Source organism: Etheostoma spectabile, chromosome 16 (assembly GCF_008692095.1).
Source record: "Etheostoma spectabile isolate EspeVRDwgs_2016 chromosome 16, UIUC_Espe_1.0, whole genome shotgun sequence".
In the NCBI taxonomy this organism is placed as follows: Eukaryota; Metazoa; Chordata; class Actinopteri; order Perciformes; family Percidae; genus Etheostoma; species Etheostoma spectabile.
In genome coordinates, this window is record NC_045748.1 from 8,977,763 (window position 1) to 8,992,240 (window position 14,478).

The 14,478-nt window shown below is 38.8% G+C and overlaps 1 protein-coding gene across 4 annotated transcripts in view; it reads right to left on the reverse strand.

Moving 5' to 3' along the window:
- rai14 (retinoic acid induced 14) overlaps positions 1 to 14,478 on the reverse strand; it is a 42,702-nt gene that overhangs the window by 10,553 nt on the left and 17,671 nt on the right. For all 4 annotated transcript variants that reach the window (XM_032538925.1, XM_032538926.1, XM_032538924.1 and 1 more), the window contains 6 exons: positions 10,572 to 10,702; positions 8,774 to 8,862; positions 6,884 to 6,948; positions 5,578 to 5,635; positions 4,908 to 4,978; positions 95 to 201 (listed from right to left, as the gene is read on the reverse strand). In XM_032538925.1, coding sequence (XP_032394816.1) covers positions 95 to 201; positions 4,908 to 4,978; positions 5,578 to 5,635; positions 6,884 to 6,948; positions 8,774 to 8,862; positions 10,572 to 10,702 — 521 coding nt within the window. The remainder of the gene's footprint in view (positions 1 to 94; positions 202 to 4,907; positions 4,979 to 5,577; positions 5,636 to 6,883; positions 6,949 to 8,773; positions 8,863 to 10,571; positions 10,703 to 14,478) is intronic.

The window sequence follows — 14,478 nt, forward strand, 5'->3', positions numbered from 1 at the left end:
ATCCAAAAACACAAGTGTCTGGAATCAGTCATCACTACTATTACACATCATATCTGGATTTTCTGTGTGTGGACTTGACTGTGTGTACCCTAACCTGCCGCTGTTGTCAGAAGTGTTGATTTCAGCACCCCAGTCCAGCAAAGTGCTGCACACCTCAGCATGAGCGTGTTTGGCTGACAACAGCAAAGGGGTCAGTCCGTCCTTTGGAACAAACATACATTGTAACATTAGATATACGACTAAAATCATACTATGGAGGTCACACAACCACACACAACACACACAACACACACACAACACACACACCCACACACACACACACACACACACACACACACCACACACAACACACACACACACACACACACACACACACCACACACCACACACACACACACACGCCTATATAACTTATCTCATGACATCAGGACGTGGGCCTGGACATGAAGTATAGTTAGTGTCTGTGTGGTGAGAGAAATCTCAGATCCATGTGAAAAAGGAGTGGATGTCTCCTAAATGAATTTCCCAGCAGAGAAACAGAAGAGCCAATGTTGATATAGTTTCTCGAGACAAGTAGATTTTGGAAAAATCACCAAAATTACATATTTTCAGTACAGTTCTAAATTAATGGGCTGACTCAGAGTTTATTGCCTTGAGTTGGGCAACTGAGACAGTATTTCATGCAACATAATCCCACATTTTTTACCATGGTTGACAGATTGTAACCCCAAGCATGACATTTAACCTAACCATCTATGACCTAAATCAAACCCAAACATTTGATTGGCTGGGCTTGTGGAGGGAGTTGTACAGCCTGGAAGGCCAAAACATCATCTCCACTAAGATGCCATTAGTACAACAGATAAGAAACTCAGCATTAAACTGTATGAAAAGACATCTCCACAAGTCATTTATATTGTGAGTGAAACAAAGAGGAGAAAAAAATCCAAAGTAATGTCCAACTGGAGCAGAAGAATGTCAAGAAACTGTAAACTTTGTCAGCATAGCTCTGTGTTTTATATTACAAGGCTGCTGCTTCCACACACCACAGAGAACAAAACTATGTTGTGGGTTCCTCTAAAATCTGCTGAAGACTTTAACAGGCCTGTGTCTGCTCTGCTCAGTCTATGTTCCTACTGAACTGTTTCTTCTCCAGAATCTAAAAGACAGAAAAATGTCTTCTCATGGTAATAGATTCCGTGTCTGTCTGTGTGGACGAACGTGAGAGCACAGGTGTAAAAACGTTTGTCCACACTTTATTTGAGTTGTGTTGACAACTTGCTGCCATATTGTCAGTTTAAGGCCAGAATACTAAATTTGGGAAACGAGGTAGACTGGGCAAAGCTAACATCGAGCAGCAGCCATTACACCAAAGTGTGATCATTTGAGTGGCCTGTCAATCAAAGCAAATACACAAAAACAAACATGTCCTTGTTACAAGCTTGATTCCTAATGGCACACCAACAACACCAATTAGCTTTAAAACAGTAAACTTGTGAGAAACAAAATAGACCAGTGTTGAATTTTCAGAGAAAGAATCATATGTCTAACTCGCTAGGGTGGTTGCTATGTAGCCATAGATACTGTACACTAGGACTGGGCGATATGGAGGTTAGTATCAAGTTAATACAACATGTGACACAGTACTTTACTTTCATACCCCTTTTACTCATTAAAAATGACAGAGTGGAAACAAAAGTGATCTTGCTAGCTCTTATCACTTAATGTGCTGCTGAATGAGGATTACTATCCTTAAAACCATTGGTTCCCAACTCATTAGCATGAAACCCTATAAAAATATATAAATAAATTTGTGAACCCTCTTCGCATGTTGCATTACGTCAGTAAGCTGTGAACTTTTGAAACAAAATTTGATCAGATTGTTTCATTTAAATTAATTACAGAGGCCTAAAGAAGTTGACAGAGTTGTTTTTTTTCCTTCTATCCTATCCTGTCATGCAACTGTTGTACAAGGTCCTCACTCCCAGGTTGTACCACTCAATTTGTATTTTAGTACTAGGTAAGGTAATGAATCACTCACCAAGCTTCTTCTTGTTATGTGGACATCCACTGGACCAGCCTAGAACTTATTCATGCCCATTTAACTTTTTTACCATACTGCCTAGAATACACGTAATGTACATACTCAAATTTATTTTGTCATGTAAAACTCTTATATGACTCCCGATCAAGACCACAGCACACTGAACCTCATGTATCAACCTAACGTAGAAACCAGCGCAGATATGAGCGCAGAAATCCTCTTACAACAGACTTCATGTGGGATTCATGAAAAACTCGTATCACACCAATCAAAGTGTAAGAATGGTCGTACATTGATAAATGCAGCGGCTGCAAACGATCGTAATTTAAATATCACATCCCAATATACTCGGTTTTGAGGTCTCGCCTCTACTATTTACGACATGGCCAGACGTAATCCAGCTAAAAAGCAGCACTTTGCAGAAGTGGAGATTGAAACCCTGACATCTCAGTTTAATTTGCAGTAACGTGTGTCCTATTTGGCAGCCTAACAACTGGTATTAGAATGTAGGAAGATTGCAGAATACAAAGAGATCCCTGACAGTGTTGCCGCATTAAATCGGACTCCAGCTGAAGTTTATTTAATTTATACATCCTTGACATGTGTATGCTATACTCTTAATAGTAATATATAGGCTTGTATTGCAATCTCTTAGGCCTATGTAGGTACATATATTTAAATATACACACGGTAGCAGAGTTTATGTAGTGTATTTTTTATTTTACTCATGGTTTTTTCGTGAGTCAAAGCCGAGGGGCTGAAAAAACTGGCCAAAATATGTCGGTCAATGGCAGAATGAAACTTGCCATTAACGACACTTTAAAAGACAAACGAATACCTGAAGAATAAATAAAAACATTGCCAAAAATAACAATATACCTTTTGACAGCGAGGAGTAATATCCTCTCTCCTTTGTGTAGCCCCAGTCGGGGCTGTGCTCTGCTTTCTGGGTCATCTGGCTCCATCACTACATTTATGGCACCCTGTTTTCCTGCTCGATGTTATGCAGAACCCCCCAACCTCCACTGTGGCTCAAGTGTGTAGGCTACGTGTGTCCACTGTAGAAGTTTTCTAAAAGAGCCAGATCGGCCATTGTGGATAATTAATCAACTGATGACTTCTTCTTCCCCTGTTACATGCTGCACCGCAATTCCACACTAACTCAAAAACTTGCGTACACAAGGTCAGACCAGACTTGAGATTTTTTTCGCAGCTTACGCTCTCATTCAAATTGATAAATGCCGAGCTTTGTGTAAGAATTGGTGTACGCCCGTCCTACGCCTGTTTTAGGTCGTACGCACATTTCGTAAATGAGAGCCATTGCCCAGGCTATTAGTTTATTGCAGATATCGATATGGGCTATACTCTGTATTATCTGTATATTACCAGCTACATGACTCTCACCTGGTTTGAAGAAAGTCATCCGAATCATTAGTATTCCAAATTGTCCCTTTTGCAGTCTTCCCGACTCTTTGAGCCATTCAAACTAAAAAACATCCATGCCAAACAATGAGCAGGCCACATGGGCTGAGCTTTTTTTAAAGTAACTCAGAAATATATTTCTTTCAAACTGAAAACATAAGGAAGCTTTTACACTACATAGTACTGTCTCAGAGTAGAATTTAAGTTTACATTTACTTGATTTTCTAAAAACATTCTTTGTCTGACATATGTGAGACCTGGCAGAGGTTCCTCTGTTTCTTTCTACATCTTGCCGTGTGTTTATTTAAGTAAAAAATAGATCAGGTATAGATATTTCTTACAGCCATGATGCATGCCTTAGGCTAACAAGCTGGCATGTTCGGCTCAGTAAAGAAACAGCAATATGTTCCAGAGGACTTTGTGGTTCTCAGTCTATATGTCCGCTAACAGCAGAAAGAGTTGCTCACATCTCTCACACACATTTCCAGATGTTTATAGCTGGAAAATAAATGATCACATTTTGTCTTCATTTTAAGAGGAAACAGCATTGTCTTTTAGCTTCAAAAACAACTTTTGGATTGATTAGGAAGAAATGTTTGAAGACCACACGAAATGCCGCAGGAAAAGACTTGCCTTCTCTAATTGTAACTGGCAAACACTATACGTTAGTCTTGAAATCCTTACAGCCAGACAGTGGTAAAAAGTGGGAGCGTGAACTAGTTTCAAAAGCTTCTGACAAGTTGTCAGAGGCTTAAACGAGCATGACCTGACTATACATTTTAATTAGAAATAAATAGGCAACACATTTCTCTTCTCTTTTTTCTCTCACTTGCTCTCTTTTTCTAACAAACACACACATACACACACGTTGGGTAAAACCACAGGCATGGAGCGTCACTGCAATGGAGACCACATGTCTGCGGCCTGAGAGCAGAGTTCCCACAGTAGACTGATCCCCCTACCTCACACATACAGTACATGCATACACACAATAGTGTACACTATTAATCAATCATTAAACAAACAAGACAGGACAAACAAGAGGAAATGTCAATTAATTAGAATACTTCATATTGTAGATTTACAGCTGTGAGAGACAACTGCAGTCTGCTCTCTTAAACTTAAAAAGGCAGAGACGCAGACCAAACCATAAACGGGGACATAAGATATTTGACAGTAGATTACAGAAAGCATCCTGTTGCACACACAGAACCAATAGACAGGTAAATCTTAAAGAACATCCAAAGCGTACAAAGAGTGATCAACCTTCCTTAAACACATTCCTCTCTGGCAATAACACAGTAGAAAGTGATATGAATGAAAGTGAGTGTAGCATTTCTTTTGTATTCATCCTGTTTCAGAGCCCCCTTACTACCCTGCAAGGGAAAAATAAATCTGGGAAAGAAAGACAAGGAGGAAGTTATAATAAAAAAGTACTCACTGCATCCTTTAGGTTGATGGAACTTTTGAGTTCACACAGCAGATGAATGGTCTGGATGTTCCCACTGGCAGCTGAGGATAAAATAAAACCGAGTCAGTCATGACAAGAAGACAGCAGTGTGACCTAAGTCATTTATCTAACATCAAAATGAGCTATGAATGTATCAGCTTCATCTTCTCTGAATTCCAAAAGACCAAATTAATTTAAAATGTGTTAAAATGATTAGACAGTCTACTTTCCTTTTCCATAAAAAACACAACACCTTCAATAATTTACCTAAACATGCATGTCAACTAACATCAGCATTGTAACAAACTAAAAAGAGTTCAAAAGAGAAGTCATACTATGTGAAGGCAGACAATGTTGAAAGAGAAAAAGTAGGTAGCTTGAAGAAATTATGATGAGGTCTGCGAGAATCTCCCCATCACTCTCACACAGTGTTTAGATTGAATAAAAACCTGCAAGAGTATTATAGGAACTTTTGATGGAAACGAACTAGCTGAAATCACATTTAATCACTTAATTCCAAATATGGTAGAGGATTTCATCCAAATAAACTCAGAGCTTAAATTTAATCTAACAAGAAATTTTCCCACGTCCTTGTCTAAGGAGACTAATCTTGGATAAAAGCATCTTTGCTCAATTAACTCTAAGACTGTGAGACACTTACCAGCGTGATGGAGAGCAGCCTTTCCTGAGCCGTCTACGGCATCTATAGGACATTTACTCTGCAGGGAAAACATATTAGATGTGCAAATCAATGAATTATACATGAATGATGAATGAATAGGAAAAAAACACTCCATTGGTAAATACCTATACTTTTTTGTGTCATTATTTGCAATGCATTTTGGTGCTTGTTGGATGTGATGAACTGCTGTGATTACATTTAGTCTCCACTCCTCCGACCTGCCTTGTCTGTCTAGTGAATTCTTACATTTCCCTGAATTACTTTTCACATTTTTCAGAGAACATGAAATGTCTCCAAATAATTTTAAAAACACAAAATGCATTGTGGCTGCATTTCATGCTGGTGCAGAGTATCTGAGTATAACGCTTGTTTACCACTGACGTTTTATTTAGACGCACTGGAAATGCAAACATGTGCAGCAAATAATATATTCCTGCATTTACATGTTTTTGTTCTTTTCTCCTCATAGTTGACCTGCTACAAATTTTAGGAACAATAGCATTATTTGTTGCTATGATCAAACAGTTAACTACTAACACAATTCTGGCAAAAACTGCCATTATTTGGTGCATCTTCATGTCAAGTGAAAACACAGTTGTGTCATTGTACAAGATAGTACAAGCAGTTTTGTGGCAAAACGATGTTTAGAGCTTTCAAAATGTTGCTGTGTACCAGCAGGCTTGTATGGATGTTTGGAAGGGCAGATGTGTGTTGCTGAGATGCTGCAGGCTGTCATGGGATAGTTTCAGTCAGCAGATCAGAGCAGGAAGAGTGTGTAAAAGTGTCTGTCGTCTCCTGCTGAGACCTGCTGATCTATACACATGTGCACACACAATCAGCAGACTGAAGTAATGAAGCAGTGAAACTGTCTGCTTTCAGACACCTTAACAGAATAGCGAGACAAGTCAGAGTGTAGGTCGTCATACGGTTCATGCTTTGCATTCACACTTCCCTTATTGGCTACACCAAGTAATGCGCCCAGGAAGAACTCCTGTTGGGAGAACTGATGTTCTGCCTTTAAAACATTCTTAGCTCACATTTCTTACACTTTTTTGTTGTACAACACATCTTAAAACAATGTAACTGAACCTAAAATACTGTACAGCCATTGTATTAAACCAATACAAAAACAGTAGTAATGTCGTATTACTGTGGGACCATATTTCGTGTGAAAGCATGGCTTGATAGATTGCAAATTGTCACATTATTTGCAGGGAACTGAATATGACGAAGCAATTTTAGAAATACAAATAATTTGTTGATTATTAAAACCCCCTTCACTTACCTGAATGAGTTTTTTGCAGCATTCAATGTGATTGTTTTTGGCAGCCAGATGTAACGGATTGAAACCTGAACATTAATTAAAAAAGGCCTTAGTTAAGATCTTCATTAGGCCAAAGAATTCTGTGACAAATTGAATAAAATGAAAAAGAAAACAACCACAAGAAAGCATTATAGAAGTGGCCCTAGAAATTATGTGGACACATACAGTACATATGTACATTATACTTTAAAGGATTTATTTGAGGGGAAAAAAGACCACTTAAGCAGAAATACAGATTTTAAACAGTAGACTACTATACAGTGGGGCTCGAAAGTTTGTGCACCCCAGGTAAAAATTTGTATTATTGTGCATTAAGAAGCCAAGAAAAGATGAAAAAATCTCCTAAAAGCATCAAATGACAGATTAGACATTAGTATAATATGTCACAAAAAGATAGATTTTATTTCCATCATTTACACTTTCAAAATAAAAGAAAACAAAAAAATGGGGTCTGCAAAAGTTTGGGCACCCTGCAAAGTTTATAGCATGCACCGCCCCCTTTGGAAAGCTGAGACCTGACAGTGTCATGGATTGTTCTCAATCATCATCTGGAAAGACAAGGTGATGTCAGTCTTAAGATTTCAAATGCCCAGACTCATCTGACCTCGCCCCAAAAATCAACACCATGGGTTGTTCTAAGCAGTTGTCTAGAAAACTGAAAATAGTTGACGCTCACAAAGCAGGAGAAGGCTATAAGATAGCAAAGCGTTTTCAGATGCCAATATCCTCTGTTCAGAATGTACTGTTATTAAGAAATGGCAGTCATCAGGAACAGTGGAAGTTAAAGCAAGATCTGGAAGACCAAGAAAAATATCAGATAGAACAGCTCGCAGGATTGTGAGAAAAGCAAGTCAAAACCTGCGTTTGACTGCACGATCCATCCAGAAAGACCTGGCAGACACTGGAGTTGTGCTACACCATTCAACTATAAAGAGATATTTGTACAAATATGGTCTTCATGGAAGAGTCATCAGAAGAAAACCTCTTCTACGTCCTCACCACAAAAATCTACGTTTGAAGTTTGCAAATGAACATATAGACAAGCCTGATGCATTGTGGAAACAAGTTCTATGGACCAGTGAGGTTAAGATAGAACTTTTTGGCCAGAATGGGCAAAGGTACGTTTGGAGAAGAAAAGGCACAGAATTTAATGAAAAGAACCGCTGTCCAACTGTTAAGCAGGGGGGGATCAATCATGCTTTGGGGTTGTATTGCAGCCAGCGGCACAGGGAACATTTTACGAGTAGAAGGAAAAATGGATTCAATAAAATGTCAGCAACTTTTGACACTAACTTGATGCCGTTTGTGAAAAAGCTGAAGTTAAAGAGAGGATGGCTTCTACAAATGGATAATAATCCTAAACACACCTCAAAATCCACGGTGGATTACATCAAGAGAAGTAAACTGAAGGTTTTGCCATGGCCTTCACAATCTCCTGACCTGAACATAATTGAAAATCTATGCATCAAAGAGCAGTGCGAGACAGACAATTCAGAAAACTCAAAGAACTGGAAGACTTTTGTAAGGAAGAATGGGCGAATTTACCTCAAACAAAAATTGAAAGATTCTTGGCTGGCTACAAGAAGCGTTTACAAGCTGTGATACTTGCCAAAGGGGGCAGTACAAGGTATTAACTCTGCAGGGTGCCCAAACGTTTGCAGATGCCATTTTTTTGTTTTGAGATGGAAATAAAATCTAACTTTTTGTGACATATACGAATGTCTAATCTGTCATTTGATGCCTTTTGGAGATTTTTCCATCTTCTCTTGGCTTCTTTATGCACATTAATACACATTTTTACCTAGGGTGCCCAAACTTTCAAACCCCACTGTATATAACTACAGTACATACCAGCAGCATCAGTGAATGACAGGTCAGCTCCATGGGCCAGGATGACAGATAGGCAGTCTGTCTGTCCACGTGCAGCTGCCACATGAAGACTGTACACAAACCCAAATCAATGAACAAATTAGAAACGCAGCAGCAGTTGTCAATAGTTATAAAATCCCAACAGCAGAGATGTTTGTAGGACAGCTATTTTACATTTTCACACACACACACACACACACACACACACACACACACACACACACACACACACACACCACACACACACACACACACACACACACACCAACACACACACATTCAATTTTTACACTTTCATGTCGGTTTGTGCGTATGTGTGGAGTAGCCAATCAATACATCCCCTTTCTAGCTCAGTGAGCAGAATGAAAATCATTACACATGGCCAGCATTCCCTTGGTGGGTGTGTGTGTGTGTGTGTGTGTGTGTGTGTGTGTGTGTGTGTGTGTGTGTGTGTGTAGGATACACATTCACACACTGTGACACACTTGCACAACTATGCCCACATGCCTTTCAATCAGGTTTTATCACCATAGAGATACTGAAGACTCCTCCTTTGTGTGTCTTGAAAACATTGTAGAGTTGAGATGCCAAACCACCACATTCATCATGATTTACAAAGGATGTGACTATGCATCTGTATGTGTGTTACTGCGTTCTAGTCGCACACAGAGAAAAGGTCAAGGATGTGAACTACTGATGGAAAAAAAAAAGCCTGTTTGTTTTAGCATGTGAGATTCTGCGCATTTGTTTCTCCTTGCATTTGTTCCTGTGTTTTCATGTTTCTGGCTCTGTGTGAGCTGCTAAACACATTGAAGTCAGTTTTTGTTGTGTTTCAGAAAAAGGTCAAATATTAACCCTGACCCTGTGTTTTCAACAATCTCAACTGGTGAGGCAACAAGCTTTACTGCCTCTGCAGAAATTAACTTGCTCTCAAAAACGATGAATTTCATGGCGGCTGAATGAATGGTTGAAAATGTCAACCTTTCAGGAACTAAGAAAAACAGCTGTATTTTTTGATTGGTCATTCATTTTTAACATAATGTTGTGGAATGTGAATGTAGTTTCATAAGCCCAAGACGTTGGAGTATATGCTGTAGTAGTATATAAGTCACGCTAAAACTGAAAGGAAAACACAAAACTCACATCCATGGGATGTTTCCCTGAAATTTAATAGACCCACTTTCATTTATCAAAATCATGCTATTTCTTCAGTCCATGATAAGCGATTGAATAGCTGCACTTGTATTTACTTGTCAGATATTACTAAACCAGGCTATAAACTGGAGATTTGCACATTGTATTCTACTTGGGTTTTTGGTTTGCATCCTTGTCAGAGCAGCAGATATGATTCAAAGTAGAGCCCGACGGATAAAGGATTGTTAAGGCCGATGCCGATACAAATATTTGGTTAATAAAAAATATGATATGCCGATATAAAAATAAATCCAGAAATGCACAATAAAACTTTAACAGATTTCCTTAATATTAGTTATTTGTAGTTATTTAAGAGTTCTCACTTAAATAATATGATAATTGGTTAAAAATCAGCCATTTTATCGGCCATTATATACCAATAGTTTGGGAAATGTTTAATATCGGATGATTATATCAGCCCGCCGATCTATCGGTTGGGCTCTAATTCAAAGTGCCTCAGCCACAGTGTGGACTATTGGCTCAGTCAATTAATTACTCTACAGGAGTATTTTTGTGCTAAAAAGTTAATTTCCTTGATTGCTATATATTGCTTTATTCTTTTGTAGATAATAGTAGGAATGCTTACGCTGATTTGCCCTCAGTGTCCAGTTTTACAGCGCTGGCACCTTTTTTGGCAAGAAGCGAGGCCACCTTTTCCACCTCGCCATGCTCCACTGCAGCAAGCAGGCGCTCATCGTTTTTGTTCCACTCATTGACCTAAAAGGGATGATTAAGACAAAACCAAGCCATTAGTATCACCATCATCAAGACATGTAACATACTTTGCGGGAATGAGGCACTGATTCTTTTATCCAAAGCAACTTCCAATTACTGTATATGTCAGAGGTTGCACACCTCTGGACCAACTAGGGGTTAAGTGTCTTGCTTAGCGACATTGATGTATCACAATGGGAATCAAACCTGTGTCTCCCACACCAAAGGCACGTGTCATATGCACTGCGTCATCACCCAATAAATATTATGTATGTATCCATGGTTTTAATGCTAAGAAAGTATATCTGTTATTAACTATCTATAATAATAATTTATACCTTACCAATAAGGATGTGTATCATTAGACATTTACAGACACATTAGCAAATCTTACTCTGCAGCCCAAATGGCTGAGATGCCCTTAATATGAGCAATGTTTCTCAAAGGGAAAAAGTTTATTTTGGCTCTGCTGTGGCACACACAAAACATTTGTCTCCACACTGTACGAGAGAAAACAAACACACATACACACACACACCTAAGCAACATCTAATGTGAACTCACACTGACACGCACATACACGAACCAAATGGCCCCAAATTTGTATCACTGACAGGCTGTTCAAATAGAGAGATGTCAGAATATTTAAAAACGAAATATGATCTCATAGACATACACTGTCTTTCTTGGAACACTCACTGCAGTCTCATGGCACAAACTACATTATGTAAACTTTAAGAGCTGTCCACAACGGCATGTACCTCTGGCAAAAAAAAAAAAAACTCACATTATGAAAACTTTTATATTAAAAGGTGTCCTGCCACACAAAACCGTTTTTCCTTACATTTATTGAATGTGAAAATGAACTGCTACCTCCTGTCAGTTCTAGCCACTGAAGAGAAATAAGCGGAGAAATCAGGCCAATTACAAAAGCTGGTCAGTCTGATGTCCTGTTGCCTGAGCTCATTACTATTCATGAGCTCGCCCAGTTACGCTGGGTAAAGGATGCTGATAGCCGGGCTCTCATTTGCTAGCTGTTACCCAATCAGAGTGAAGCAGCTTAGCTCATTCAATATTAATGAGAACTGGCACAAATTGAGCTGAGTCTTCCTGCAGGCTTTCTATACCATGCTAGAATGGCTGGAAGAAAAGGTAACACAAAAGTGTTAGAGAGTCCATGGTAGAACTTCAGACATTACCACAAAGTAATGAAATACGTATGGCAGGGCCCCTTTAACCATTTAAAAAGGACGATGGACCCCCAACCTAATTAACCAAAATCAGTAATATTAAACTAAGAAAAAAGTAGCTGCTCATTTGAAGGAGAACATATTAGATGGAAGACGTTAGAAAATGTGTTTAAAGAAATTGCTGTAAAATAATGTTTCCTTAACTTGATAACAGAGTGAGGGGCAGAACTGAACTTGTCCGCCCCAAACAAGTTGGTAGCACAAGTTCATTAGTCTCCCTCAAACCGTCTGCATATTAGGATACAGCACAGTATTAGATTTGACCCGATAGCCTACTGACCTGCTACATGTGATAAGGGGGTGAACTCTATGACTCCAGAAATACTTGAGGTGGCAAACTGTAACCTATTTTGAGAGAGCAAAAAGCCAACACAGCAATACATGGTGTAAATAGCCTCCGTGGCAAACATGCAAATGCAATCACTGCAATACATTTTGCACAGCTGGCGGAAAATTGCTGGGCTATAAAAATCCCTTCTGTCACTGAAACAGCTAGGATGACCACTGAGCTCTGCAGCCAGATCCACAGAGTCATTAATGTGGACCTTTTGAGGAAAATAAAAATACTAAATTGTTGGTGCTTTGTAAACTGAAAACAAAGTCTAAGATGACTGAGAGCGGAGTAATCTTCTTGCTTTTCTGGCCAAGAGCTCTGGAAAATTGTTGTACACCCCCACACACTCTTTGTGATGCAGGTTCCAAAGCACTACATGTTGCAAGAGCTGAGATAGAATTTAGGAGGCTATGTAAGATGAGAAAGTTCTCTGACAGACTGGAAATAACAGATTGGATATAAAAACACTCAGCTGAGCACTGACAGAGACGTGTGACAAAGATATATCTACCAGGTGCCTTTCCATGTCTGTGATGGGTATACTGCAAGTATTTCCAAAAATATCCAAGACCAATTTAGAGTTACTACTAAATAAATGCAGGATCAGGGAAAACCTTCCTTTATAGCACAAAGTCATAAGAATTCATTTGGGTTTTAACATTCTGATTGCACAATTCCTGTATTATTAAAATAACTTGCAATATTCCTAGTAGTATTAGTCCTTTACTTATCACTAGCGTGTTCATATGTATCCTTCATAAGCTGTTTGCTTGCAGCATTTCTGTAATTGCTCATGTTTTGTCTTTTTGCTTGTGTTCTTCTTAAAAAGGTACCCAGTGGAGTTTTTGACCACTATGGAGCAACACGTTCACTAGTGAGTATCAGTTTTGTTTGTATCATGCACACGCAAGAGGACCCACGCCTATGTGCGGCAGGCAACGTGAAACACAGTCATGCTGCCGCTATTCCACCGATAGCAAATGTTATATGAGGAAGAATACACATTCAACATGCTCAAGGAAAATGCATTATAGTGAGAAACACTAAATGCAAGCATAACTTTAGTTTGTTTACAAGAAATTTTACAGGGCACCTTTCAATTTCAGCGCGTTGACAACTCTCAGCCACCGTATTTTAAAAATTTAAATCTAAAAAAAAAGGTTGCTCTGATTCCCAGGATCAAGTTATACATTTGGTGTATTTCGCCTGTTGACCACCTCTGCAAACACACATCATTAAAAATAAAATAAAATAAATAAATAAAAAATTCACTACACTTAAATAAAATTGAATCTATAGGAAAAATAAGAAAAGGAGCTATTTCACACAGGGAATGCTCTAATTATAATGAGGGTGGCAAATGTTAGACTATCATCTACTAACTGAGTTGATCATTAAACGAGCTGGATAAAGACCTGGATGGCTGCCTCTGCTAAACTATTTCTTAGGGCAAACCCTGAGCAAAGCATTCCCTAAGGTACTGTGTGTGGTAAGTGAAAGTGGAACAGTAAAGTCAGAGAACGTGCTGTCTGGTCTATGATTGATGGACAGTGAAATATGACACAGCCAGAGATAACTAAAGCTACAAAAAGGGCATATCCTATATGTGTAGTTTCGGATTCCTTGTTTACACAGAGCTGGATTTTCCTCACAGTATGCTGGTCTGAAAAGTCTCATGATTTTTTTATACAGCCAGTCATGTGCAGCATGCTGGGGGCACTGAAGCAATCACATACTAAAAATAGGTACATTTAAGAGATGGTAGAAAAAACTGAAAAGAAAAAGATGAAAATACATAACTGAGGCATAAGAAAATAGAGAAAGGAATATACACCATATACCTTGTATTTCTGTTCCCTGAGTTTCACCAAAATCATCAAAGAGAGTGTAAAAGGAACTTGGAGAGTGGTTTGTTTATATTATCCAACACAGTACCCAGTACTATACTTATCAGGTTTTGTGGACATCAGGAAGGGTGGAACTCGTTGGTGTAATTGAGTGCCTTTGTAATCCGGAAACAGCAGCAAAACAACCCTCTCTTATACATGACAGATTGAATTATAGCAGCAGTCACATCTTGCAGAAAGTGTCACTTAATGGGACTTCATTCAGGCTGGTACAGTTGAATTTAAGCCTAACTTGTGTGCACCTTGACAATTCAGTAACTTACCAGATCTCTTGGTATTGACACTCTC